General features: G+C 61.2%; 2 protein-coding genes across 9 annotated transcripts in view; one reads left to right on the plus strand and one right to left on the minus strand.

Annotated features, from left to right (window-relative positions):
* Positions 1–1,174: 1,174 nt before the first annotated feature.
* On the plus strand, positions 1,175–6,061 carry LOC129205713 (skin secretory protein xP2-like). 4 transcript variants are annotated; one of them, XR_008576836.1, is made up of 8 exons: positions 1,175–1,365; positions 1,612–2,060; positions 2,834–3,097; positions 3,985–4,185; positions 4,595–4,685; positions 5,179–5,463; positions 5,564–5,687; positions 5,783–6,061. XR_008576836.1 is itself a non-coding variant. In XM_054823755.1 (8 exons), exons 3-7 carry the CDS (start codon positions 2,933–2,935, stop codon positions 5,369–5,371), a joined length of 567 nt encoding a protein of 188 aa, XP_054679730.1. In that variant the 5' UTR covers positions 1,175–1,365; positions 1,612–2,060; positions 2,834–2,932; the 3' UTR covers positions 5,372–5,463; positions 5,564–5,776. The 4 variants fall into 4 exon arrangements, 1 of the variants encoding a protein (XP_054679730.1); XM_054823755.1 differs by lacking the exon at positions 5,783–6,061 and having other exon boundaries at positions 5,179–5,211; positions 5,295–5,463; positions 5,564–5,776; XR_008576837.1 differs by lacking the exon at positions 1,175–1,365 and having other exon boundaries at positions 1,492–2,060; positions 5,179–5,211; positions 5,295–5,463.
* A 15,304-nt stretch (positions 6,062–21,365) lies between these two features.
* ADAMTS3 (ADAM metallopeptidase with thrombospondin type 1 motif 3) overlaps positions 21,366–27,442 on the minus strand; it is a 109,376-nt gene continuing 103,299 nt past the window's right edge. For 4 of the 5 annotated variants that reach the window (XM_054823752.1, XM_054823750.1, XM_054823753.1 and 1 more), the window contains one exon: positions 21,372–24,132. In XM_054823752.1, the coding sequence (XP_054679727.1) occupies positions 23,618–24,132 (515 nt within the window). In that variant the 3' untranslated portion in view covers positions 21,372–23,617. Of the gene's footprint in view, positions 24,133–27,442 lie in introns of all 5 variants that reach the window. The other variant, XM_054823751.1, reaches the window with a different exon arrangement.

Consider the following 27,442-nt stretch of genomic DNA (forward strand, 5'->3'; position numbering starts at 1 on the left):
GCTCCTGGTGCCGGCTGTGCCTGCTGGGGTGACCCAGGGGTTCCCCCTGGTGATGCTCTGCTCCTCCGGGCCTCGTGTTCTAGGGGTTGGACAGCCGGGGTGCTCCCGTGGGTGGGCTCAGGAGACGGGGGGCTTTGGGGTGGGGGCCGCGACTGCGGGCGCTGCCGTGCAGCGAGGGCTCTCGGGGGCTGGCGGGGCGGGTGGGCGCAGGCTGTGCGGCGATGCTGGGAGCCGTGTCTGAGGTCTCCTTTGGTGGAGTTAATGCGCTTTTGGGGCGGGTTGTACGGTCCCCGCGTAACGCGAGTGCCGCTGGATTTGCCGAGATCCCCAAATGAGATGTTTTCCCTTGACTGCTCTGGGCTGCGCCCGTTTCCAGCCCCGGGCAGGCCAGGGTGCTTTGGGCTGCGCAGGCGGGGCGTTCCCTGGACACCAGGGCACGGTCTGGGCGTCCGACCCCCGGACTGGAGGCCGATGGACGGTCGGGATTCCCTGGGGTGCCCCAAAGAGGGGAAGCAGAGACGCTGACCAGGGTGAGTACCAGGAGGCAGGAGGAGAGCCCCCCCCAGCTGGAGGCACCGGGATGGGCTCCACCTGTCTTCTCTTGCCTGGGCTGGACCACAGTGTCTTCTGGTTCTCAGCTCTGGGAGTCGGCAGTTACTTTGGAGAATGGTTTGTGTTCTTCCTTCAAAACCCAAGAGCTGCAGCTCTGTGTGGGGGGGGAGTCAGGTCCCCTGGGCTGCTGGGGGCAGCAGGGCTGGGACCAGAACTGCTGCAGCGGTTCCTCGGGTCTCCCCGACAGGAACGGCCTTCCTGTGGGGTTTTTCTGAGGAGACCAGGCTCTCATTAAATGCATTTTTGTTTCCTTTTGCTTAACGCAGTTTATTAGCTGCCGTGTTTAAGCAGCTGTTTACTGGTGCTCTGCGGGTGCTTGCTAGCCACGGGTTATGGTTAAGGTGTAAAGTTAAAACTTAGGAGTAAAGGTGAAAGTTTTGACTTTGCACAGCAGTTGCTGTATTTGTGCCTTGATTTTTACCACGCTTTTCTTTCCCCCTCCCAGAGAACGGAGTGTTTTATTGTCCCCCGTCCCTCTGCGAAACCTACACCTCCGTGTCCCTGACCCCGCAGTCTCCCAGCTGCTGCGTTTTTGCTGCGAGCCCACGAGTGACCGTGGGCAGACGTGGTGCTGGCCGCTGGGCGAGATGTTTCCGGCTGCGGGAGCCGCCGTCGCTGCGCTGCCTGTGCTCTGGCTGCTCCCCGGGGCTCTGCTGCGTGCCGGGCACGAGGGCCGCTCGAGCACAGGACGGCTGGCGTCTGGGCAGCCGCGTCTCGGGGGAACCGGCCGACGTCACGGCTGCTCCGCCGCGGGTGAGTGGGGACTTTGGTGGCGGCTGCGGCGTCTTTGCTTGGGGCGCGGGAGAGAGGAGCGGAGCTCCTGGGGGCTGGGGCTACCGCAGATCCCTGGGCCGGAGCGAGTCCTGCGGTGGCTGCGGGCAGCGGCGTGAGCTGCGTGTGCCCCCTTCCCCGGGGTGTGCTAAGGAAAGGCCCTTCCCTAAGGGTGACACCGGGGGTGTTTATCGCGTGAAAGGTATTAACTTTGGTCATCTGTACTAGCTCCCACCCTGCACCGGAGAGCGACGAGGTGCTGCGGTTGTACCGCAGACGTGGGCAGCGCGCGTGCTGCAGCAAAACAACCCACGGGACGGCCCGGCCCTGGACGTAAGGACTTTGCTTCCTGGAAACACAGAGCCGTCCCTGAAGGACAAAGGAGCCCCCGGGCATCCGAGGTAACGCCGCCACCCCAGCCCCTCTGACGCGGCTTTGAAACCCTCCCGGCGTGGCTGACGTCGCAGAGAAGCGACTCTGGCACGACGGACTCCGGAGGCGTCTGGATCGACGGAGGAGCAGCAGAGAGGTGTCTGGATCAACGCACGAGCGGCAAGAACGCTGCCGAAACAGCGCTGCTTGGCCGAGGGTTTCTGTGCTCGGTGATGGGCAGCGTGGGTGCCAGCGATCAGTCCAACGTGTCGGACCTGAGCGTTTGAAGGGTGCAAGGACCCCGGGTGAGCCCAGGTTTGGGGTGCCCCGCTTTGGCTGGGACGCCTCACTCGCGTGAATAAATATCAACTCCTGCAGTTCTGTCGGTGGCGTCCCAGCCCCTCTCCTCAGCGGGCACGGGCCGGCTGTGAGTTCGTTGGGTGCTGGGCCCCCCTTCCCGGCCAGGACCCTCCTGGGCGCTCGGTTCCTGCTCCGCTCCTCGGCGCTGGGGCAGGCACGCGGGGCAGCCGCGGGCGAGGGGTTTGTTGCCCTGTTCCCCTGGTGCGGGACCCCCTGTGGGAGCCCGGCTGGGGCGCGGCGACTTCACGGGTGGGTTTTGGCACCGACCCCCTGGGATCCCCTCTCGGAGGGCAGCGGCTGCGGCTCGGCCTGTGGGGCTGGGGATCTCCGGCAGCTCCCGATTTCCACCGCGGGATCGATCCCCGTTGACGCTGCCGACGGCTCCTGGGCCTGGCTGCCAGCCGTGTGCCCCGGGGGAGAAGGGGACCGGGGGGGGCTGGGGTGACCCCTCCTGGTGCGAGCACCGGCTGGTTTCTTCTCCACAGCTCTATTCCAGAGCAGCTGCTGGCAGGACAAACCCCTCCGGGCTGGTGCAAGCTGGGACCAGGGGGAACTGGTTTGCACCGGGGTTCAGCCCTTCAGCCCTGCCCAGCATCATCCTCACAGGCAGATGCCCAAGGACGGGAGCTGGCAGTGTTGGGGTGCTCCCATGGTGGGGCCTCGGGGTGGCTCTGAGCTTTGTTTGAAGCCAGGGTTTCACCAAAAACTTCTTTTTCAGCTCCAGATGCGCTGCGGTGGGAGCAGAGGCCGCTTCAGGGACCCGCACCAGCTCCTGCAGCCCCGTTGGTGAAGCCGGCCTGGCCAGGGAGGAGCGGCGATGGCCGTCCCGGTGCTGCCGGTCCCTGGGAGGTGTTGGCGGCGCCGGCGACGCCGCGCGGCTGTGCCGACACGTGGGGAAGGCTCATCCCGATGCCCGGGCGAGGAGCACGGCCCCGAGGCAGCGAGCGCCGAGGGATGCAGCGGGGAGGATGTGCCCGGTGAGGTGAGAGCCCCGGGGCAGCGGCCGAGGGGAGCTGGGTGGTGGGACCGGGGCGCTCAGCTCCCGGTGCTGGCTGTGCCGGCGGGGATCTCTGGGTGCCACGGGAGGCGCTGGGGTCCCCAGGGTGGGAGGGGGCCAAGCCCCCCGGGCCGTGGGAGTGGGGTGCTGGCTCGTGGGGAGGTGCTGGGGGCTGCTGTGCCCCAGGGGGTCGGGCAGTCGTGAGCTCTGGGGAGCGGTTTTGTGCTGGGGGCACTTTGGCTTTGCCCTCGTCCTGCTGGGGGGTGGCCGAACCCCGGCACCGCTCCCCAAAGGGTTCTTTGGGGGGAAGGGAGGTCCTGGCATCGGTGGGGCCGTGCTGGCGTGGGTGCCGGTGTGTGTCCCTCGGGGCTGAGAGGAGCTCGGCACCCCAGGGCCAGGGCCCGCGCCTGCCCGGGCAGGGTCCCCCGTGGCCAGAGGCCGTTTGTGGGCGCAGGCTGGGCCCTGGGGTCCCCGCGGCTCCCGTCCCCGCGGCCTGCCCATTTTGGGGGGCTGTGGCTGTGAGGGGCATTTGGGGAGGTGGGAGTGGGCGCTGTGCGGGTGCGGTGTGGCCCCGTCCCTGGCCTGGTGCTGCTGGAGTCGGTCTGTGCCGCTGCACAGGGTGAGTGGCTTTGCAGCCAGATCCTGGCTCTCGCCCGCTCTCCCGGGGAGAAACGGGACGTTTCTGGTGTCCCGTCCCCGTCTGTGCCCCCCTCCCCTCCCAGGCGCGCGGTGCTGGGTCGCTGCTGCCGAGGGGCCGAGCAGAGCTGCCCGTGCCCGAGCGACAGCCGGGTTTGCGGGGCAGCAGCTCGGGGGCTCTTTGGGCCGGGCCGTGCGGTGCTGCCGGCAGCTCTGACTGTGCCGTGTCTGCGCAGGGATGGACAGATGGACGGATGGACAGAGGAGCCCCAGCCGTGCCGGGAGCCGCGTGGGGTGCGGAGCCCCGGGAAGAAGCCGGGCTGCCTGCGCCGAGGCCGACGCTGCCGCCTGCCCTGCACGTGGCCCCGTCCTGCCTGGGGACGGCCCTGCCTGCGCCCGCCCGGAGACGCTGCAGGACTGCGCGGCTCCAGCTTGAGGTCAGTTGTTCGGGGCCCCGTTTCTTGGTTGCTTGGTTGGTTTGGGCTCCCATTTGTTTCAGGTCCGGTTCCTGGATGGCCCCAGCTCATTTGCAGCTTCAGGTTGGGTTGTTCCTGGTCCAGCTCGTGGACACCTCCAGCTCCTTTGCAGCTTCAGCTCATTGTTTCTGCTCCTGGCTTTTTCAGGTCCAGCTCAGTTTTGGCTCCAGCTCGTTTGCAGCTTCAGGTTGGTTGTTTCTGTTCCAGTTCGTTTATGGCTCCAGCTCATTTCTGGTTCCCATCTCAGGACCAGCTCATTTATGGCTCCAGCTCGTTTGCAGCTCTAGGTACGTTGTTTCTGCCCCTGTTTTGTTTCTGTTCTAGCTTATTTATGGCTCGAGCTCATTGTTTCTGTGCTCATTTGTTTCAGGTCCAGCTCATGGATGGCTCCAGGTCAGTTTATGGCCCCAGCTCATTTGCAGCTCCAGCCGGTTGTGGTTCCAGCTTCTTTACAGCTCCAGGTAGGTTGTTTCTGCCCCTGTTTTGTTTCTGTTCCAGCTGATTTGCAGCTTCAGCTCATTGTTTCTGCACCCATTTGTTTCAGGTCCAGCTCCTGGACAGCTCCAGTTCAGTTTTGGCCCCAGCTCATTTGAGATTCCCATCTCAGGCCCAGCTCATTGACAGCTCCAGCTCGTTTGCAGGTGCAGCCCATGGATGACTCTTGATCATTTCAGCTCCAGTTGGTTGTGGCTCCAGCTCGTTTGCAGCTTCAGGTTGGTTGTTTCTGTTCCAGTTCGTTTATGGCTCCAGCTCATTTCTGGTTCCCATCTCAGGACCAGCTCATTTATGGCTCCAGCTCGTTTGCAGCTCTAGGTACGTTGTTTCTGCCCCTGTTTTGTTTCTGTTCTAGCTTATTTATGGCTCGAGCTCATTGTTTCTGTGCTCATTTGTTTCAGGTCCAGCTCATGGATGGCTCCAGGTCAGTTTATGGCCCCAGCTCATTTGCAGCTCCAGCCGGTTGTGGTTCCAGCTTCTTTACAGCTCCAGGTAGGTTGTTTCTGCCCCTGTTTTGTTTCTGTTCCAGCTGATTTGCAGCTTCAGCTCATTGTTTCTGCACCCATTTGTTTCAGGTCCAGCTCCTGGACAGCTCCAGTTCAGTTTTGGCCCCAGCTCATTTGAGATTCCCATCTCAGGCCCAGCTCATTGACAGCTCCAGCTCGTTTGCAGGTGCAGCCCATGGATGACTCTTGATCATTTCAGCTCCAGCTGGTTGTGGTTCCAGCTTCTTTGCAGCTCCAGGTAGGCTCTTTCTGCCCCTGTTTTGTTTTTATTCCAGCTCATTTATGGTTCCAGCTCATTTGCAGCTTCAGCTCATTGTTTCTGCACCCATTTGTTTCAGGTCCGGCTCCAGTTCAGTTTTGGCCCCAGCTCATTTGTGGTTCTCATCTCAGGCCCAGCTCATGGATGACTCTTGATCATTTCAGCTCCAGTTGGTTGTGGTTCCAGCTCGTTTGCAGCTTCAGGTAAGCTGTTTTTGCCCATTTTTGTTTCTCTTCCAGGTTGTTTATGGTGCCAGCACTTGTGCAGCTTAACCTAATTGTTTCTATCTCTGTTTCAGTTCCAGCTCATCTCCTCTCCAGTGCAGTTGGTCTCCAGCTCCATTTGGTGCCTCAGCTCCTCTCCAACTGATTCCCAGTTCCGGGGTGTCTGTGCCTCCAGCTCCAGCCCAGTAGAGCTCGTGCTTGTTCCAGTGATCCTGGCTTTTGGCCAGGCCGTAAATCAATCACTGTCACCTCTTGCATATGAATATGACCTGTCATAACTGTGCGCGCGTTGAGTCAGTGGTTTGTGTTCAGTGTTTATTACGTGTGTACCTTGAATAAAGAGTTGGACGAAGGCAGAGGGTGTGAAAAGTGCCTTTTTGCCCAGAGACTATCTCAGACGTTTAATTCGGCCTGGTGCATGCCAGCCTCCCTCACTTTGGGGACCAACGCGACCGGACCCCCACCTCCGGCGGGGGCCCACGCACCCTGCCCACCCCCTCCCAGCCCCACAGCCCAGCGCCCTCCCGCCTCCCCCCACCCGCAGCCACGGCCACCCCAGCCCCCCTCCAGCCCCGGGCCCCGAGCCCAGAAACAGCCGACAGGGGCTCCGTTTCTGGGCCCGAAGGCACAGGACTCCCTCTCGGCCCCGGCCCCAGGGACACGGGGCCCGGGCTCCCTTCTCAGGGCTGCCAAACAGAACGGCCGAGCCCCGGCCCCGGGAGCTGGGCTCCAGGCCCCCAACCCATCCCCTGGCCCCGCGTGTGATGTCGGGACGGGCCCGGGAGCCCCGGCGGTGTCGGGCGGTGCTTGGGAACTGGCCGGGGGGACCCGCCGAGCGGGCCCGGCCCCGGGGGAGCGCGGCCGAGCACGGGGGACGAGGGGGGCGCCGGGCTCCGGCCCTCCGGGCTTTATTCCCCGGCGCCCCGACGGCTCCTCCGCGGAGCCACCGGTACAGCGCGGCCGCCCGCCCACCGCCGCTTCCCCACCCGCCGCCCCGACAACCCCCCCCTGCCCCGGGGCCGCGGCCCCGAGCGGTACCGCGGCCCCTTCCCCGCCGCAGCCCGGTCCCCGCCGGCCGCTCCGGGCCGAGCCCCCCCAAGCCTCACCTGGGCCCCGCCGGGGGAGCCCGGCCCGGCCGCTGCCGCCCCGGGACGGCGGGCGGCGCCCCCGGCAGAGAACGAGCAAATGGAGGGGGACGGCGGCCGCGGGGGCTCAAATCTGCTCGGTCCCGCCCCGCGCACGCGCCCCGGCACCTGGGCCGGACGCCGCGCAGGCGCCCTGCGGCCCCGCCCGCTCGCACCTGGGACAGGGCCCGCCCCTCGCACGCGCCCTGCGGCCCCACCAGCTCGCACCTGGCACAGGCCCCGCCCCGCGCACGCGCCCTGCGGCCCCGCCCCTCGCACCTGGCACAGGGCCCGCCCCTCGCACCTGGCACAGGCCCCGCCCCGCGCACGCGCCCTGCGGCCCCGCCCCTCGCACCTGGGACAGGCCCCGCCCCGCGCACGCGCACTGCGGCCCCGCCCCTCCCGCCCCCGCGCCCCGCCCCGCGCACGCGCCGCCTCTTCCGCCGCCAGAACCGCGCCGGCCCCGACCGTGGCGGACGCCGGTACCGGAGTGGGGGCGCTGGGCGGGACCCGCCGCTTGGTTCGCGGGGCTGCGGTCCCGGGTCTTCTCCTGCGGCGTGTGCGGAGCTCGGGGGCGGTGAGGCGGGGCCGGGAGGTGGGACGGCGCGAGGCCGGGCCTCGCGGGCGCGCGGTTTGGGCTTGCGGCCCTGCCGGTACCGGCGGGGAGTCCCGGGCGGTGTCCGCCTCTCCCCGGGCGGGCGGGGTGCGGGGCCTGGGGCAGCGCCGGGGCTGGGACCGCCCGAGCCCAGGACCGGCGAGCCAGAGCCCGGCCTTGCCGCCCCCGTCCCGGCGCCGCGGGCAGGAGGAGCCGCGCTCCGGGGCCGGGCCTGGGCCTCGGGCGGGGAGCGGGGACCGGCGGCCGGGGCCCAAGTGCCGCACTGTTCGCTCCGGGGGGTGGCCCGCGGGGGAGGCGGGGCTCTGCCGGTGCCGGGTGGCGGAATAAAGGCGGCGGCGGCTCGGTGGATCGAATAAAGGAATAAAGGCTGGAAGGGGCCGGTGGCGGCGGGGAATGGATCGGTGGGGCTGCACAGGCCCCGGGGGCTCTGGTTCCGGGCATAGGCGGCCCCGGGGGCTCTGGTTCCAGCCCCCCCCACACAGCCCCGGGGCTCTGTCTCAGCTCTCCCCCTGCCCACACGAGCTGGTTTCCAGCCCCCACACTGCAGCCCCCGGGCTGTGTTTCTGAGCACTGCAGTGCAGCACTTGGCTCTGGTTCTCAGCTCTAACACCAGCTCCCAAGCACAGGGCTTGGGCTCTGTTTCAAGCCCCCCACATCCAGCACTCAGTCTCTCTGTGTGAGCCCAAGAAGTGCCTCAGTGACCCTGGATCCACAGCTCCCAACATGCAGGACTTGGTCTCTGTTCCTAAGCACTAAACCTGGCCAAGGGAGCCTGGCTTCAGGCCCCCAAAATGCAGCAGTTGCTCTCTCTCTCTCTCTGTGAGCCCAAACACACAGGGCTTGGTTTCTGCTTCCAGCCCCCCAAAGCAGCACTTTTAGTCTCTGGTTTTGTACCACAACACACAGCACTTGGGCTCTCTGTCTCAGCTCTAACCCTGGCCAAATGAGCCTGGTTTCAGTCCCCCAAAACGCAGCACTTAGTCTCTCTCTTGGTGTGCCCTAACACTGGCTGAATGAGCCTTGTTTTGAGCTCCCAAAACGCACGACTTAGTCTCTGCTTCTGAGCAATGAACCGGGTTTCTGGTCCCCAAAACACAGGACTTAGTCTCTAATTGTGTGCCCAAAACCAGGTTTCAAGCCCCCCAAATGCAGGACTTAGTCTCTTTTAGTGACCCTGGTTTTGAGGCCCCACCATGCAGGACTGACTTAGGCTCTGTTTCTGAGCAATGAACCTGGTTTCTGGCCCCCAAAACGCAGGACTTAGTCTCTATTTGTATGTGCAAAAACTGGTTTGGGGGCCCTAGTTTCATGCCAGTGAAACGCAGGACTTTGTATTTCTGAGCCCTCCATCTGGCAACAGGAGGTTTGTTTCAAGCCCCCAAAATGCAGCACTACTTAGTGTCTGGGTTTGAGCTGCAGAAGGCAGGGCTTGGGCTCTCTTTCTCAGCTCTAACACTGGCCAAATGTTTCAAGCCCTCCAAACGCAGCACTGGGTCTGTGAGTCCAAAACCTGGCTTCGTGCATTCAAGCCCCTGCTACACCCGACTCAGTCTCTCCTTGCGTGCCCTAACACTGGCTCAATGAGCCTGGTTTTGAGCCCCCCCCAAATGCAGGACTTAGTTTCTGAGCAATGAGCCTGGTTTCAAGTCCCCCAAACGCAGGACTTGGTCTCTATTTGTGTGTGCAAAACCTGCTTTAGGGACTCTGGTTTTGAGCCCCCCCAACAAACGCAGGACTTGGTCTCTGTTTCAAGCCCTCTAACACAGGACTTTTAGTCTTTATTTATTTGTGTGCCCAAAAACTGGTTTAGGGACCCTGGTTTTGAGCCACCCCCCCAGTGCAGGCCTGACTTAGTCTCTGTTTCTGAGCAATGAACCTGGTTTCTGGCCCCCAAACACGGGACTTTGTGCACACAAACAGAGACTAAAACTGGTTTAGGGACTCTGGTTTGAGGCCCCCCAACCCCAGGGCTCAGTCTCTGTCGGTGTGCCCAAACTCTGCTGGGGGGACCCTGGCTGTGACACGCACAGCCCCCCACTGCAGGACTGACCCGCTCTCTGGCTGTGAGCCCCAGCACCGGCCCCGTGAGCCGGGTGCCCAGCCCCCGTGCGCAGGCCCTGGAAGCACCGACTGAGCCCTGAGCCTGCCCCAGCGGCCCTGGGGTGGAGCCCCCCCGCCCCCCAAACGCAGGCCCGGTCTCTGGGCCCCGGCCCGGTGCCCCGACTCCGTGTGCCTGAGCCCCGACCCCCGCAGCCCGTCTCTGCTGCGGAGCCCCGGAACCGGCCGCTGCGCCCGGGCCGAGCCTGCCAAGCGCCGCCCCGGGCTCCGTGCTGAGCCCCGGCCCCGGCTTCGCTCGGCGCCCCGAGCCCGGAGCCCCCAAACCCGGGTGCCGAGCCCCCCGCGGATGGGGCCGGGGCCGGTCCCGGGAGCCCCGGCGCTGCTGGGGAACGGGCCGGGGGCAGCGGCTGGGGCACCGGGCTCCGGCCCTCCAGGCTTTATTCCCCGGCGCCCCGCGCCCGCCCGCAGCCCCCGCAGGCGCCGGCAGAGCCGCCCCGGGCCGGGCCCCCCGCGCCGCCCGCACTCACCGCTCCGGCAGAGCCGCCACCGCTCCGCCCTGCGCCTGCGCCGCTAGGCCCCGCCCCCGCGCCCCGCCCGCGCCTTTTATGGGCAGCGCCCCGCCCCACGGGGCCGCCCCGGGTCCCGCCGCCCGCCCGCCCGCTCCCTCCCGGGAACCCGAGCGCCCCCCGGGGCACAACACGGGGTTCCCGAGCGCCTCGGCACGCTCCGTCGGGCCCGGCCGGGCGGGAAAGCGGCCGTTGTCCCTGGCAGCGCTAAGAAAGCCTGCCCTCCCCGTGGCCAGCCTTTCCCTCCGCCCGGCCGGAGCAGAGAGGCCCCCCCAGCCGCTGGGTCCCGTCCCCGCCCCCTGACCCGCACCCCCCTGCTCCCGCCCGCTCCCGGCTCCTGCGGCTGAGCACACGGAGCAGCGGGGCCGGGGGGGATGCCGAGCCCCAACAGCAACCTCGGCTTTAGCGCTTAGGAGCGGCCTCGGAGCGGCTGCTGCCGGCGCCGCACGGCCCCGGGACGTTCCCTAGGCCGAGCCTAAAGCCGCTCCCCGGGCAAAGCCCCCCGGCTGGAAAGACACGAGCTGCACTCGCTCCGACGCCGTTACCGAGAGCCCACGGCAGCAGCGCCACGGACAAACCCGGCCCACGCAGCCACCGGGTCCCGGGCACCGGCACCCCCCCGGCCCCCCGCCCCGGCTGAGCCCCGAGCAGGCTCAGAACAGCCCCCACCCGCGGGGAGAGCCTAAAAACCAGCCCCGAGAGGCGGCGGCGGCGGCGGCTGCTGCTGCTGCAGGGACCGCAGAGCTCGGGGCAGGCCCGGGAGGTGCCCGCGTTCTGCAGCGCTGCCCCCCCGCACGGGGAGAGCCCCCCCCGGCACCCCCGGACCCAACAGCTCCGCCCCCCGCGCGGGCTCCCGGTGCCACCGGCAAAGCGCGAAGGCGTCCCCGGGCGGGGAGCGATCCCGCCCAGCTCTTCTCCCCCAAAACCGGCCCCGGAGGCCCCCGGTCCCGCGGCTCCTCGGCGCGATGCCGGGGGGGGCCGGAGCAAAACCGGCAGCGCCCTGCGCCGAACCGGCGGCCCCAGGCCGAGGGAAGGCGGCACCGGCACCCGCACCCCCACGGCCCAAAAGCCCCCACGGCCGCCGTGACCTCCCCTTCCCCCGCTCCGCCCCCGGCCACCCCCTCCTCCCCCAGGGGCGGGTCCTGTCCCATCGCCCGGGGAGAGCCCACACCTGGGGGGGCGGGGGGAACCGGGAACCAGAAGGGGAAAAAGGGGAAAAAAAAAAAAGGAAAAAAGACAGGGAAAAAGGAAAAAAATTTAAATAAAGAGAGAAAACATGAAATAAAGAGAAAAAACATTAAATAAGGAGAAAAAAAAGGAAAAACGACAGGGGAAAAGGAAAAAAATTAAATAAAGAGAAAAAACATGAAATAAAGAGAAAAAACATTAAATGAGAAAAAAAGAAAAAATTAAAAAGAGGAAAAAGAACAAACAGATAAAAAAGGAGAAAAAAGAGAAAAAGGAAACGAGAAAACAGGAAAAAAAACTTCAAATAGAAAAAAAAAAGAGAGAATGAACCAACAAAAGCACAAAAATAAGCGGCAGAGGTGCAAAAGCAGCAAACTGAGCAGCAGCCCCCTCACCCCACCCCACGGGCAGCTGCTGGTGGGGAAAAAGCTGCTGAAGCAGCAAAACTGACCCCGCAAAGCACCTGCCTGGGGAAAATACAACCCACAAACAAACCAAACCAAACCAAACCAAACAAACCAAACCAACCAAACCAAACCAAACCAACCAAACCAAACCAACCAAACAAAATCCCCAGAACCAAACAGAAAGCCCCAAACCAACCCTGCCCAAATAAATAAATAAATAAATACCAACAAAAGGAAGCCCAGCAGCACCAAGCTCCCAGAGGTGCAGAGCAGCAGCAGCACGGCAGAACTTGCCCCCCCCCAGCCCTGGGCAGCCCCCCGTCCCGGAGCAGGGGGTGCTGAGGGACCCCCCAGCAGAGCCGGGGCCCTCGGGGCTCTGGGGGCCGGGTGCTGGGGGAGGCGGCAGGGCCCCCCCCGCCGGCCCTGTGGGTGCTGGGACGGGGCTGCTTTGGGGAGGGGGCAGGTTCTGGGGCCTCGGGCTGCCGCCCCGCTCGGGACCCTCTGGGTCCGTCCTTGGCACGGGGAGCCAGCGGGGGGGGGGGGGGGGGGGGGTAATCACTGCACTGGGGTATCGCTGTGTTGGGGGGGGGTATCACTGTGTTGGGGGGGGGGTATCACTGTGCTGGGGGGGGTATCGCTGTGCTGGGGGGTATCACTGCACTGGGGTATCGCTGTGTTGGGGGGGGTATCACTGTGCTGGGGGGGGGTATCGCTGTGCTGGGGGGGTATCACTGTGCTGGGGTATCGCTGTGTTGGGGGGGTATCACTGTGCTGGGGGGGGGTATCGCTGTGCTGGGGTATCGCTGTGCTGGGGGGGGTATCACTGTGCTGGGGGGGGGGGCGGTATCACTGTGCTGGGCCATCGCCAGGGCAGGATGCCGAGGGGACGCACGTTCCCAGGGAAGGGGTCCGGCCGCGGTGGCAATGACGTGAGAAACGCCAGGCGACGCGGGTGGCTGGAGCCAGGGAAAGCTCGCTGCGTTTCAGGCAGATATCTATAGATCTATACGCATCTCCCCTGGAGGTGTTGGGGTGCGCGTGCCCTGTGGCACTGTGGGGGGGTGCACCCCCTGCCCGGCAGCTCCTCGCCCCGGGGCAGCGTCTGGCCCCAGACTCGGGGCGGCTGCAAACCCGAGCTGGGCCTCAGCCAGAGCTGCCTGGGGGTGACGGGACGGACCCAGCTGCAGGGGGGCAGGGGGGGCGTTGGGAATCGGGACCAGGGCTGCAGGATCAACCGCCCTGAGCCGCTCCGTGACCGTGGGAACCGCTCTGGGGAGCCGAGCGTTGCCCCGTTTCAGGCGAAGGGCTTGCCGTGAAACCAAGGAGGGGATACGGGGGCAGGGAGGGAGCCCCGGACAGGTGGTCCCTGGGCGAGGGGGGGGGTTTCGCCCCAGTTTCCGTCCTAGACCCCTCCCGGCCGGTCGCACCCCTCCTTCTTCTGGAGGCGATGATGTCCGAAGGCGCTGCCCCGAGTGCCACGGCCCCGGGGGCTGGGGGGGGTCTCGGTTTCCCAACGCTCCGTCGCCCGCTGTGCCGGCTGCCCCGGCTTCGACCTCAGCCTCGGTTTATTCGCCCAGTCCCTGCGGCTGGGGGGGCACGAGCATCACCTGGGCAGGGCCCCCTTAAACCCCTCGTAAAGGCGAACGCCCTCCATCACCCGCCCCACTTAGATCAGAACAAAAATGCCGACCCCCAACGCCCCCCCGGCAAGGCAGCAGCCGCGGCAGGGCGGGTTACGTGCCAACGGGGTGAATACAGGCGAACCCCCGCGCGCCCGGTCCCCGCACCCCCCCCCCCGGCCGCCCCCACCCCGGCCCCCCGTCGTCCCCATCTCCGCAGGCCCCGGCGCCCGAGCCCCCGCTCGAGGGGCAGGAGCACGCGGGGACGGCGGGGGCCGAGGGCGCGGGGTTGGCGTGAGGCCGGGCGTGCGTTCGTACGGGGTCACGGGAAAGGGAAACGGCCTCGTCACCTTCCCTCATCCCCGGGACGGACGCCGGCCCCGTGGAAAGGGCCTTCGGGAAACTCTGGGGGCACTCGGGGGGCCTTCGGGGCCGCTTTCCCCCGCGGAGATGGGCTGGGGGGCGGTGAGGAGCCCCTGGGGCTCAGAGCGGCCCAGGCCCCTTGCCCCCCGCGCAGCCCCAGGACCCGCGGCCCAGGGCCGGTGGCCACGGGCTAATGACGGGTCGGGGCAGGAAGGTGGGTGCAGCAGTTTATTCGCAGGCCGGGCAGGAGGTGTCCTGGGGCGGGCGGCTCCGGCTTCCCGGGACGGCGTGTCGGCTCCCGGGCAGGCGGCGGTCGATGGCCGGACACCCCTGCGCGGGAGGACGCGGGCGCCGCAGTTAGAGTGCTCTCCCGCTCCTCGTCCTCCTCCTCCTCCTCATCCTCCTCATCGGAGACCGGCGACCTGGGGCAGAAAGCGGCGGCCCGTGAGTCCCCCGGCCCGCTCCTCCCGCCTCGCCGCCCCTCCGTCGCCCACCGCCGCCTCCCCCGTGGCGCCCGGGGATGGCCCCCGCTTTCACCCCACCTCGGCTTCGCCTCCTCCGCCCGTAGGTCCGCAGCTGCCGCCTGGTGCCCTGCCGCCTCTGTCTCGAGCGGGTTCTCCTCCGGCGGCTGCTGCGGCTGCGGCGGCTGCGGCCACGCCGGTCCCTGGCCATGCCTGCTGCTGCCGCCGGTCCCCGGCCTTCTGCCGGCCCCGCCGTGCAGCCCCCCAAGATATAGAAGGTGCGGGATTGTGATGCGTGATGACATCACAGTGTTGGGTGGCGATGCAAGGGGGCAGCCCCCCCGCCCATCGCTAGGGCAGAAGAACGAGGGGCTTTGCCCCGATGACCCGTCCCTGGGTCCCCAGCTCTCCCCCCATGACGGGGAGGGACACCCCCCCCCCCATACACCACCCCCCCCCAACAAACCTCTCCCCAGTTTCTCCCCCCAGCACCAAAACCGGGGCGCAGGGGCTTGGCCGGCCCAACGCCGCAGTTCCGTCCCGTTGACCCGACGACAAACGCATCAGCCGCGCCGGGGTCCCGCTCGCCATGGCGGGCAAAGCCGGCTCCTGACACGGCCCCACGGCTCCCCGGCTGCTGCTGCCCCGATGGCGGGGGGCCCAGAGGGGCCGGCCCCTCCCCGCGGCCCCACAAACGCCCCAACCCCGTCCCGGGGGGGCTGGCGGCCACGCGCCCCTGGCCACACGTGAGGTACCCGGCGTCCCCCCATCCCCGGGAACAGGCAGGCCGTCGGCGCGGGGCGCGTCAGGGCTGCGGGCGGGCAGGGAGCTCTGGTCACAGCTGCAGCTGGGGGGGGGTCACCCCAAAACCGCTCCGGCCGCTCCCGCCCGCTCTTCTCAGCCGCCCTGGCAAATGCCAAACCGAAGCGCAGCGGCGCTGGGCTGCTCCCAGGCGACGAGTACAGGGCACATCTCGGGGGTAAAACTCCAGCACGAACTTTCAAAGGGAAACTTTATTTCTATACATACAAATAAATATATAAAATATCTAGCCTTGATTTTTTCTCCCCCCCAGCTGAACACCCACAGACCATTTTGTTTTGAAAGACCGAAAGCGCATCCATGTGAACGCGCATCGAGTCCTGACGGCGCGGGCCGGCTCCTTACGCCATTTCACGCCCGCAGGAGCGCTCACCCCCAGCCAGCACCACGCTGGTTCCTCACCGCACCCGCCGGCCCGCGCCCGACAAACCCAGCCGCTTTCCTCACGGCGTCGGGAATCGCCGTGGGCCGGGTTCCTCCGAGTGGGTTGTGAGTGCTTTAGGAAAGGAAACAGCGCAGAGTTTACAAGCAAGATCTGTAAATATTTGCGTGGAAAGTAACGGTGAGTGAGGGAAGGCGCGCGTCACGCCGAGCGATCCCGTTCCGCTGGGCAGTACGCAAGGGGGATTTCTTCCAGCAGCACAGGCCGTTCCAGTTCCGCGATTTTCTCGTTATTTATTTCCAGCCCCCCCGTGCCGTGCCTTTCGCGCACGGCGGGCAGGGTCTGTTTCCCAGGACACTTTTAGCTCCGCTGCCGGAGTACTCTGGAACGTGACGGCGCAGGCACTCGGTACACGTGGCAGAGGGCACGAAGCATGCCGTGATCACAGCCGAGTCCCGGGCTGCCCCGCGGCGCTCCAGGTGCCCTTGCTGCGCCCCCGCCGGGAAGGTTTGGCCTGTTCCAAGCGCTGCCCGTACAACCTCTTCTGCATCCGACTCGCCGAACGCAGCTGGGATCTGGGCTCGGCGCGCGGGGAGGCGGCAGGAAAACCGTCTTCGCCCACCCCCATCCCGTACTCGGGCTCCCGGGCTCCTGGCCCTGCGTCCTGCCGGGTGTCCCCAGATGAAGGCCAGCCCTTGCAGCGGTGTCGGACACCTTCAGGAGGAACCTTCCCAGTGCTCGGAGCCGGAGGAAAGTCGCAGGAGGAGATGGGGAGAGGGACAGAGCTCGACACAGCTTTTTTGCAGCGCCTGGAAAGGAAATAACGACGCTTTTGCCCTTTCACGCACACTCGGTATTTCAGGCAAAGCTTCACGTTTGCATTTGCGTGCGGAGCTCTGCGCAACCGCCCGTGTGTTTCTCTTGGTTCCTTGGAGCAGCTTTGCCTTTACCCCTCTGCACTAGCGACTCGTTCCCTGCTAAGTGCTTCCTTCGGGACGCTTTGGGAACGTCCGAGTGATTCCAGCCCGCCTGGAACGGCACGGGAGGGGAAGCAAGCCACTCGGGGCTCTCCAAAGGCATCGACGCGGGCTCCGGAAGCGCCCTTCGGTCCTGAGCAGGTTCCCCGTGCCCTGGGCAGGGCACCCCTCACCCTGGAAGCGCAGCCAACGTACCTGGTTCAAGCGATGCCTTCCCCCGTCAGCACGACCCCCTGGGGTGGCAGCGGGAGCGCTGAGCCGCTGTGCGACCGGGCAGCGCCAGGAGCCCAGGGTGGAAAACCACCGGGGAAGGAGAAGTCGGTCCTGCACTTTCACAGCGGTTAATTCTAACTGGGCGTTGCTTTATAACGGGTGGCGGATACACCGCACACAGGGAGAAGGCTGCCAGGGAACAGACGGCCGCCCCCCGCGTCCCGTGCTCCTACAGGGTCTCTGTGAGTGTCCATTACAGAGCACGGCGAGAACGCAGACCCCGGGCTACGCGGCCAGCCTGTTCCCGGGTGCCCGTCCCCATGCGCCAGGTTTCCTGGGAAATAAAAGAACGACAACTTTGAGGTGCTACTTTACCTTTTTTTCCTTTTTCCGTTAATGCTGTTATTCAAACGTGTTTGAGTTTCTGCGTGCAGAGCCTTGCCTCTCGCACGCGAAGCGGGGTGTGTGCCGCGGTCTCTTACAGCAGCGCAGCGGCGGGTTGGGACGCAGCGAGCAGGGGAAGCTCTGGGCGTTACTTGCCTTCGGTTCTGGAGGGACGGCTTGAGTAACTTGGGAGCGGCACTGCAATCAAAGAGAGCCTCTTGCACCTTTGGAGGGTGATCACGGCGTAGAAGTCTTGGGTTTTGGGTCCAGGACCTGCGTACCATGAAACACGTAAAATTAATTTATTTAAATGTGCTATTATAATTTTGATTTCATGAATACCCGTGCAATCTCAAGGTCCAATGCAAAGCGGTCAAAAGGAGGGAAAGGAGTAGCTGTGAGACTTCCCCGCAGTGTAAATCGCTCTTCTTTTGCCCGTGTGTACGTTTGGCTTGGTCGCCCCTCAGACTTCACGGGGGTTTGGCACGTTCCTGACAACGCGGAACAAGGGCGAAAGCAACAGGCTAAACAGTGCGCTCTGTCCCCCAAAGAAGCGGCACAAGCCCCTGCAAAACGAACACCAAGCGACAGAAAAGCCTCTTACTCGTCCCGAACCACCGCGTCTCCTTCAGCAGCTCCCCAGGCACCGCCGCGGCTCCCCTTGCGTGCCAGGAGGTCTGGATTGGGGCACCCGGGGACCCCCGCACGCCCCCAGCTCTGACGGTCGCTCGCTGTGAAGCCAGCCAGGCTCTTCCGCAACCGGGGTCGGGTCCAAGCGCTGCGAGCATCCCGGGCTCGGGCTGGCTCCAGAGGAAACGCCCGTCCTGGCAGGATCCTGAGCAGCACGCCCGGGGCCGAAGTCATCCATGCGGCGCTCAGGGAAACGCACAGCGTCCCTGTGGGCTGAAAAAATGGGGGGGGAAGCAATTCCCCCCCTGCCCTTTTTTTTTTTTTTCTTAGAAAACATTATCTAGTGTGGCAAATTGCTGTAAGTGAAAGGAAGGAGCAGCCTGGAAATCATCTTGATCTACGCGAAAGCAAAGCACACGCTCCATAAATGGGGACGGGGCTTTCCCTTCCCTTGGTGCTTCCAGGCCGGCCGTCACCGCTCCCAGATCTTAACGGCTTTCCGACTGAGATGCTTTCCTACGCAAGCTAAAATAGACTTTCCCTCCCCTTTGCACCGCAATTAATGAGGTGCAATCCACACGACCCCCCCGCCGCGTGAAAGCTCTTACCTCGGGCGCAATCTTTTTTCAGAGAATTAGGAAAACCCCACGTGAATAATACACCCGGGGGGGGGAGCCAGAACCAGACCTGCTTCGCACCGTGTTCGTAGCCATTCACCTCAGCCCGAACTTCCTTTGTGCCTTTGAACGACTTGAAAAGGAAAAGGACGACTTCTCTTGCCGAATACAGACGGTCGGCACCTTCCTGAGGTACTGGTTCAAGGGGCCGGACTCTCTGCCTTCACCGCAGGTCAGACGACGACAGGCTCAAGCTCTTTCCCAAGATAACTCTTTGAAAGCAGGACGGAGAGGTAACAGCTGAATTTTGTCCCGTGAAAACCTACCTGCTGCTCTCGCGGAATCGTTTAAGCAGTATTTTAACAAGCTCTCATCTGGCAACAGGTCGGAGCCGCCGTTCCCGTTACAACAGACGCGTCTCGGGAGTTGCCCTTCGGCGAGCCGCTCCGCCGTGGGCAACCAGCGCAGGTTACGGCCGCTCTTGGTGCCGACCGCGCGCCGCTTACCCTAACGCCTTGAACTGGGAGCCACAGAGCTTGTCTGCGCTCTCAAGTGGCACTTAAACGGACCTCAGACTTTTTTAGAGCCTCTTCCTTCAGAAACGGATTAGCGCTCTCCACCAGAATTTCCATGCAACTGGACGCTTGCTTCAGATGTCCTTGCCCAGCTGAAACCGGTCAGGAAGGTACTCGCAGAACCTAACTCTTGGCAGGACGCAGTAAAACAGGGGTTTAGCTCAGACCCAAGGCCAAGGTGAGTGACACGGCCCGCTCTTGTCAGTGCAGCGCGTTGGGAATTTGTCCCCTTACCATTCATTTTCTATTTTGCCTTTTTTTTTTTCCCCAAACATCCTTTAGCATTTTTATATGACCCCCTTCAGCGTTAAAATCAATACTTACAGCCCAAATACCAAAGCTCCCACGCTGCGGTGCAAACCACCTCGCGCGCAGCAGAGGCCGTTGCGATGCTCAAGCTCTGCGTGGTGCCGGGGAACGTAGCCGAAGGGGGGGCTGTCCCCTGCCCGGACCCCAGATGGGGTCCCTACCTCTCTGGGGCCCTTCGGCCGCACCGCAGCGGCGTGGAAGTCGCCTCCCCTGGGTCAGACCGCAGAGCGGCAGGCGGGACTCCCAGCCACCCGAGCCGACGGCACGTACGCGCGGGCGTAGGTCGCTCCTTGCCGTGTACGTACTCGCTGGGTCATAAACGCTGGCGCCTGTTTCCTGCCTTGGTCACGCTTGCTGGGTACGTGCGCGGCCGTTACGTCTCCCTCTCAGCCTCTCTTCTGCTGGGTGCGACCCCCAAAGCTCCCCCACGCTCGGTTAAACCCCCAAAGCTCCCCCGGGCTCAGTTAAACCCCCAAAGCTCCCCCACGCTCGGTTAAACCCCCAAAGCTCCCCCGGGCTCAGTTAAACCCCCAAAGCTCCCCCGGGCTCAGTTAAACCCCCAAAGCTCCCCCACGCTCGGTTAAACCCCCAAAGCTCCCCCGGGCTCAGTTAAACCCCCAAAGCTCCCCCGGGCTCAGTTAAACCCCCAAAGCTCCCCCGGGCTCGGTTAAACCCCCGAAGCTCCCCCAGGCTCGGTTAAACCCCCAAAGCTCCCCCAGGCTCAGTTAAACCCCCAAAGCTCCCCCAGGCTCAGTTAAACCCCCAAAGCTCCCCCACGCTCAGTTAAACCCCCAAAGCTCCCCCAGGCTCAGTTAAACCCCCAAAGCTCCCCCAGGCTCGGTTAAACCCCCAAAGCTCCCCCGGGCTCGGTTAAACCCCCGAAGCTCCCCCGCGCTCGGTTAAACCCCCAAAGCTCCCCCGGGCTCGGTTAAACCCCCGAAGCTCCCCCGGGCTCGGTTAAACCCCCAAAGCTCCTCCAGAGCCCACCTCTGAGATGAAGACCTCCCTGTTTTCTCACCAGATGAGCTTTTCCCTGTGCCCTGGTTTTGGCTGGGAGAGAGTTGTTAATTTTCTTCCTAGCAGCGATGGGTATAGTGCTGTGTTTTGGATTTAGGATGAGAATAATGTTGATAACAGACTGATGTTTTTAGCTCTTGCCAAGCAGTCAAGGACTTTTCAGCTTCTCATACAGGCCGGCCATGGAGAAGGCCGGGGAAGGTCAAGGGAGGGGACACGACCAGGACAGCCGACCCAGACTGGCCAAAGGGATATTCCATACCATATGGCATCATGCTCCGTATAGAACTGGGGCAGTTGGCTGGGAGGCGGCTCGACTCGGGAACTAGCTGAGCATCAGCTCTGGGTGATGAGCATTTGTGCTGTGCCTCACTTGTTTTGTATAGTCTGTTATCATCATCATCTTTGTCCTATTAAACTGACTTTATCTCACCCCGTGAGTTCTACCTCCTTCTTCTCGCGTCTCGCCCCCATCCCAGTGCGGGGTTGTTGTAGCTGCCGGCCGGGTTAAACCACGACACTCTACAAGTCGCAGCCCGGATCCACCGTGCTGGAAAAGCAGAACTGCGTAAAAATCGCCGTTGGCTTTTTGGAACGGTACCGGCGTGACCTACCTCAGGCGGCGAGGCCGGAGGTGCGGCACTACGGCACGAGCTGGCGTCGCGCCGTCCTGCGGTCGGGGGAAGTTGTGACTTTAGGTAAACACCAGCTACCGGCGCGCGCCTGGACTCATCAAATGAGCAAGACGGCAATTTTATCCAAGGAGGCACCTTAGAGCCGACGGGCTCAAAACTTAGTGCAGAGAGACGGAGCAGGCGGCCAGAACTCTCCTTAAGCCGTGCACCTGTACTGAACTCACACGGGCGAGGTCTCGGGGTTTTTGGTTTCGGTGTCTGGCGCAGGCCTGAAATCCTCTCATCGCTCAGGAAACTCCCCCGGGTACAGGAGCGGAGAGCAGCTGCCTCCTGTTCCACTGCCCCGGCCTCCCCTCGATGCCCTTTCCCAAAAAGCAAAGCCCAAGAGTTCCGCGTGCTTGGCGAGAGGGTTGGAGCTGCCACCTGGATGCTCACGCGTGTGCCAGGCAGTCCTTGCACACTGGAAACGCGCTCCTTCCTTTCCCCAATTTAACAAGGGGAAAAAAAAAAAGCGAGTATTTCTAAATCAAGTTTTTAAAAATCAACTGAAATATTTAATTCAGATGAAGTTTCTTCCGAGACGATAAAGTTCGTGCCTGGGATGTAACCGGCCCTTCACTGCGCAAAAGACGAAACCGGAAAAATGAACAAACCAGACCCTCCCGCGCGAATCAAACCAGAGAAAGCCTTGTTAACGTTAACGATTTTATTGCTACGTGCTCCCCAATACAACAAACAGCATCAGTAGTGCACACTTTATAGAAAGAGAAGTTAGCGTGGTAGAAAAGAAATCACAAAGGTACAAGGATTATCTACACCCACATCGAATATATGTAAAAGATACAGACAGAGAGAAAGGAGAATTTGACGTTGGGGGAACCTGACAGAACCAAACACACCCTGTTTGTCTGTTGGAGGCTCAGGGACCGTCCGTGCACCCTGCCCACCGCTACCTGCCGGCCCTGCGGAAGCCTTGCAGAGGGGCAGCAGCAACTCTTGAGCGGCGTCGAGTCAAGACGTCAGCGGGTTCGGTCACACAGAGCACGACGCAGGGCGCCTCTCGCAGCGTGACCCCGTGCTCCCCCGAACAGGAGTAACCTACCTACCTTCCCATTCGCTTTAACAGTCCGCTGACAACAATCTTCATCCTTATCTCTTCCTAGGGATTCCGCGTAATCACTACAGATGTTTCTAGAATTTCACCTTTGGGGTCCCCATCTACTCGAGAGCGTTTCAGAGGTACGTAGTCACTGCTCTTTTAAATGGGTCCACCGTTTTACGGGGAAGCAACAATTGCACGTGAAACTTTAATAGCCTATTTTGAAATTAAAGATGCCTGCAATAGAAAACTGTCATAAGAGGTGTTTTTTTTTTTTTTTTTAAAGCATTAGATCAACAATTTCTCTACAGTAGTTTAGTTAGCTTAAATTTCTGTTCTATCCATATGACATAGCACGTACAGGTATCTAATTACATCTCTCTATTTTATCTTGGCAAAAAGAATACTCGACTGCCCTTAGTGTAAATATTTAGTACATAAAATACTATCAAGAAATCAACTTTTAATAAATATCTTTAGTTCTCCATCCTATATACAAGTACTTTACAGCAACACACAGGAGAGAGTGCGACTGGGTGGACTGTGAGCAGGGTGGTTGTTGACATAAATTACTAGTACCTGATTGCAGTCAGATGCGTTGTGGTTGTGGAGATGTTGAGGTGAACCATGCTGAAAAATAAATATCTCTCTCACCTTTAAATCAATGCTTCCAGTAGGAAAGAAAAAAATTATCTATTTTAAGTCTTGCCACACCTATTTCTCGTTAGCGCCTATTCCACCTCTGTAATGCTTTTTCAGCTTCGGAAAGAGCAAACAGATCGCCTGGAAAACAGAACTCACCTTGGGCTCGTGCACGTCACAGTACTTACAGTATTTACAGGGTTTCCTACACCGCTCTCGCCTCTTCGGCAAAAGGAGGCTACGGGACGGCGCCGCTGCTCCCACGCCGACGCAACGCCCGCTCAGCGTGGGGTCAGCGCTCCCTTCCCGGGCACCGGAAATCGTTTTTGCGACCCGTGACTGGAATTACGCTGAAGCGTCTAAACCTGCTTTTAACGGGCGGGTGGCTCTAAGTGGACTCGTACCTTTAGGTTTACACTTCCCCCCCCGCCCTGTTTCAAAAGAAAGCATCACATTGCTGATACTCAAAACCAGAAAAACCCAAACCCTTTCCTAGTGTCAGGAGATGTCAGTTCAAATGAAAACGGAACTCCTCCTTTTATGATAATGCTGCTTTAAAAATCAACTCTTGGAACGTAAAATAAGGCAGTACGCAATGGCAGGCACCTAGCGCTTGTCCAGAATGCAACATAGGTAAACATTGTCTGACAGCACGGAACGCTTCGAAATAATACTGACTTTCTGCAATATACAGTATTTACACAACAGCTGCAAATCTGCTCATCCAATATCCGTTTAGATAGATAAATTAGCAAAACAAGTCTCATGGATTCGGTTGTTCCACTGCAAAAGTATTTTGTGTAGCGTAAACGTTTGGTACCTCTCGTAGCGGGGCATCTTCTGCGGGTGGGTGTTTAAACCCAAAAGTAACGAGGTGAGCGCTGAGGTCAGGGCCGCTTCTCTGGGCCAGAGCTCGACTGACGCCCTCAGCGCCTTCCGCTCGCTGTTGTTAGGAACATTCTTTGGTGCGTTCCTCCGGTGCGCTTGAGCTAGCCAGGTAACGCCGTACGGGAGGAGGACGGGAGCAACTAGAAAGTGAACCAGCACTTCTCGTTCTTTGTATTTACAAGGAAAATGAGTGGGTGACCTGCAGCGTCCTGCTGGTGGAAAGCAGCGTGCCCCATAGTGTCCGGCAGTAAGGAAACGAAACCCAAAGCGCCAACCGAAGCCTCTTCCAAGGGCCGTCCTCCGCAAGGCGTTCACGCTCATCTTTCCACAGCGGAGGACCTCGAAGGCCGTCTCTTCTCGCTACTCCGTGAGGTTCTCGCTGGAGAAGGAGCGCCCGCCGTGGCGTTACGAGGACCGAGGCCGCCGCTGTTGGCGGGCGACTGGCGTAGCAAAGCAAACAGCCTAGACGTCTTCCTCGCCTGAGGAGCCCTCCGCTGCGGAAACTCACCACCTTCGGGCTTGGCGCTGGACGGGGAGGCGTGCGTATCTGCGTCCTCTTCTGCAACAGGGAGCAGGGAACTCCTCGCGGGCAGGAGCTGCGCGTGGGGCGGCGCTGCGGGCGTCGGCATCATCAAAGCCCCAGGCAGGGCGCGCTGACCAAACGTCGCCTCCTCTTCCCGTTCAGCCGCTTCGGTAAGGAAGGGCGGTGGGAGGGTGCTGCTGCGCTTGCTGCAGGACTCGCAGCACAGCTTGTTGTAGCCGGGGATGGAGCAGTAACGCGCGAGCACTTCCATCTGACAGAAAATGGATTTGTCTCCCATACAGGGCTCATCTGCAAAACAAAGGTAACGTTGATTGTAAACCTAGGGAACAGCACTGCAACGCCCGGCCAGCGTTTCGACGGGCGCTGACAGAGCTCGGCCTACGGTTCACAAACCGCGGGCTACTCCGAGCAGGCAACCCGAGACGCTTCATCCCCGACAGAACTCGCCGCCACCCCAGAAGATAACCCTGGCTGGCAACCAAAGAAATCGGCGGGCGCGTGGGAAATGCCAGCTTCCGCGTACACCACAAGCGAGGAGTTGTGGGAAGGTGCGTTACGCTGGCGGAGGGCCCCAGATGACAACCTCCAGGGCCAAGCTACGAGAGCTCCCACATACCGGGCCAGATGTCACTGCCCCCCAAACCACCTTCCCGTCTAGCCTGAGGACGTTATCTATCAGCAGCAACAAAACAATGAAATTGGCCCTTGAGGAAAATAAACCCCAAGCAATATCTCTGAAAGGTGCCTTTTAGATCGTGCCTTGAAATAAAACGGTATATAGTTAGATCAAGTTTTGTCTGGATAAAGCCCGAGTTTTTCAGTAACTGTAACTGGAGAACTGATGGAAGGCTTTTAAAAACCTACGGAAAGCCAGCTCAGACCTCAGATGTGTGTGTGGCGTTCCCTTCGGTCAGGGCAAAGATCTTCAAGAGGTCAAAGATCTGTTAGAGATCCCCAAAACGTCAGCGTTCCTTCGAGCGCGTGCTGGACGGCTGTTGCACACGGAGACCCAGTGGCCACGGTGGACAAAACCGGTGGAGAGGAAAGCAGTGACGCAAAAAGTCAGAAGGAAAATGAGGCTTTGATAACGAGCTAAGAGCACAGCCGTACTCGGGCTCCCTCGGGAGCTCCAAGGTGAAGTCCTGAGTTTTACCGTTACCAGGACTGGGACAAACACTGAGAGTCCGTAACGCTGACGAGTAGGTGGCACCGCTGCGAACGTCTGTTCTGCATCGTGCAGTCTGTTGTGCTTTCTACATCCAGGGACAAGCTCCCTGGGTAGCCTGGCATTCTGTACGGGAACGTGAGTTTAAATCAAAACCTCGCTCTCATTCCGCAGAAGCCACCCCATTCTCGGGTAGGGTCTGAGCAGAGCCGCGTCAAGGCGCAGAAGAAGATGGGAAGCTGGCTCCGGGCATTTGCACTGAGCTGCACTATTTGCAGATTTTAAATCGAGGAGATTTAATACTCCCTTAATAATCTCCTCCCTGTGTCTAACTCAGCCTACCGCTCCTTTGTACAGTTACTCATCCGTGTAGTTTGGCACCTCATGTGCCTTGGCAGCACCAACACCTGACAGATTGCAGGAGGGCACCTCGGGAGGCCACCTCGTCCGGCGTCCACGCTATTCCGAAGAGCGTCTCGCCATTTCAAAGTCGAGGCATCTGCAGGCAGAGAGAGGTAATCCCCTTCCCCAGGGACCCTCCAGGCAGACCGCGCGTTTCAGCGCCCTGCTCCAGCCCAACCCGTCTCTCCCACGCAGGACTCGGCCCCGCGACGGGGACTTGAGAAACACGGGGCGTCTCCGCGTCCCCTTGGTCTCCTAAATCGGGCGCTAAGGCGGCACTCCAGAGTCAGACCAGCAACGGGGTGCAGCTCGGCGCATCCAGTAACTAGTTAAACACTCTGGGGAGAGACCAGCACAAAGTTTCCATTAGCAGAATCCTCCCAAGATCCCACGGTTAGCGTGAAAGGGTATTGATGGATTTTACTTAGAAGAGAAGTACGCCAAACCATGATGTGAAAAGCCAGAAGTGAACCCCAGCTATCGAGAAGATGGTTCCGCGTCCAGTCCTCCATTCAGGGTTAGCAATTACGCAGTCAACGTCGCAGCGAGCAAGAGATGGCGCGTGACAGCGCTGACTACGCTCTGAAACTCTATGCGCTTTGTGCCGCGACATTTTCTCACCTGTGCACAGCCGCTGCCTCACCACGCGTCACCAGTTTGTCAGGCAACCAAGTTCTCCTAGGTTCAAATATTAACTGCAGCCCGACCTCTCGATTAGCGTCCATCAGCTTAATTGCACTGAACGCAGTAAAAGTACGCACGCGTACGTCAGTGGGGTTGGGGCACGCTGTTTTTAAACAGCAAACGATCCGACTGCGGCACGTCCTTGCTCCTGGTGCCCACGTGCTTCCTCGGATACACGTTTACACGTTTGCTGGGCCTTGACAAACCCAGCACTAAAGCCGCAGCTCTGCACGGGAATACACGTACTCCATGCAAGCACTATAAGTCTATTTTCAGCGGGAATTTAGCGTGGGCAATTCAAGGGCTATATCTATAATTCATCTAAACTAGAACAGCTAACACTGAAACGCAAATCTTTGCATCACACACAGAACAATCCTTATGCTTCTGTGCAAATGCAAGCACCTGGTCTGGAAAATTATGGCAGTCGTCTTGTTAACGCTCTCGGATTTCTGTCAGTGTGTAAGTCAAAGCCAAGAGCATCACCTGAAGTGACAAGCCAAAAAGCAAAGTACCAAACAATTATTTTTGCCTTTCCATAGCGACAACGCATCTTACTTGGTCCTTTTCTCTCACGGTTATTTTTTTGTGATATCGGTTCGTGAGGGTTTCGGTTTTGTGACTCAAGTGATAGTGCAAAGATTTGGTTTTGTACTTATCTACTTTCAGTAAGTTCCATAAGTACAACCTGGGAGCTGTATACTCACATAATCCCCTTTTTTTACTTTTTAGGTTAATTCTGCACAACCTAGTCAACCATTTCCTACGCAGTACGTAAGTGCTCGCATCCTTCCGCTGACGTTCACGGTAAAAGTTCTCCTTCTCACAGGTCGTTACTTGCTTCACGGTAACTAAGAGCAGAAGACACAAGAAAGCGTATCGGCTGCCTAGGCAATCTTTAGAAGCAGCAGCTACAAGAATCTCATTTACAGCAGCTACGAGATTTCCGCGCTGGGTTCAGAACCGCCACGGCTCTCGGGGAAGGCACCGCTGTAGCTCTAAGAACATCGCTTGCCGACAGCAGCCGCTGAGAAACCTGGCCCAAAGTTGGTATTTAGGGACTCAAACCTAAAGCAGCACGTGCTTTCTTCTTCATCGCGTATCCTGTGTGCAAAGCAGGGACAGCTGATATAACGGCTTCCCAAGGTTCCGCGCAGGTTCTCTTACGTGGAGCTGAGCTATTTCTCCAAGCACCACGAAATGCGTTCTTTCCCTGTGGCACAACCGCTGCTCAGATTATTGCTACGGACCTGCAGGATAAAATCCTGCCTCCTGTCCCCTTCTAGTCACGGGCACTACATACAAAGTTGAAGTGAAATATCTATGGGAGGCGTCCTCGTTTCTCCA

Source organism: Grus americana, chromosome 4 (assembly GCF_028858705.1).
Source record: "Grus americana isolate bGruAme1 chromosome 4, bGruAme1.mat, whole genome shotgun sequence".
Lineage (NCBI taxonomy): Eukaryota > Metazoa > Chordata > Aves > Gruiformes > Gruidae > Grus > Grus americana.

What these genes read in the sequence shown, in the direction of transcription:
- LOC129205713 (XM_054823755.1), top strand. Translation starts at nt 2,933, where the DNA reads ATGGCCGTCCCGGTGCTGCCGGTCCCTGGGAGGTGTTGGCGGCGCCGG. An exon ending in CTGCGCGGCTCCAGCTTGAG is followed by an intron (nt 4,186 to 4,594) that starts GTCAGTTGTTCG and finishes CATTTGTTTCAG; the next exon opens with GTCCAGCTCATGGATGGCTC. An exon ending in CAGCTTCTTTACAGCTCCAG is followed by an intron (nt 5,212 to 5,294) that starts GTAGGTTGTTTC and finishes CATTTGTTTCAG; the next exon opens with GTCCAGCTCCTGGACAGCTC.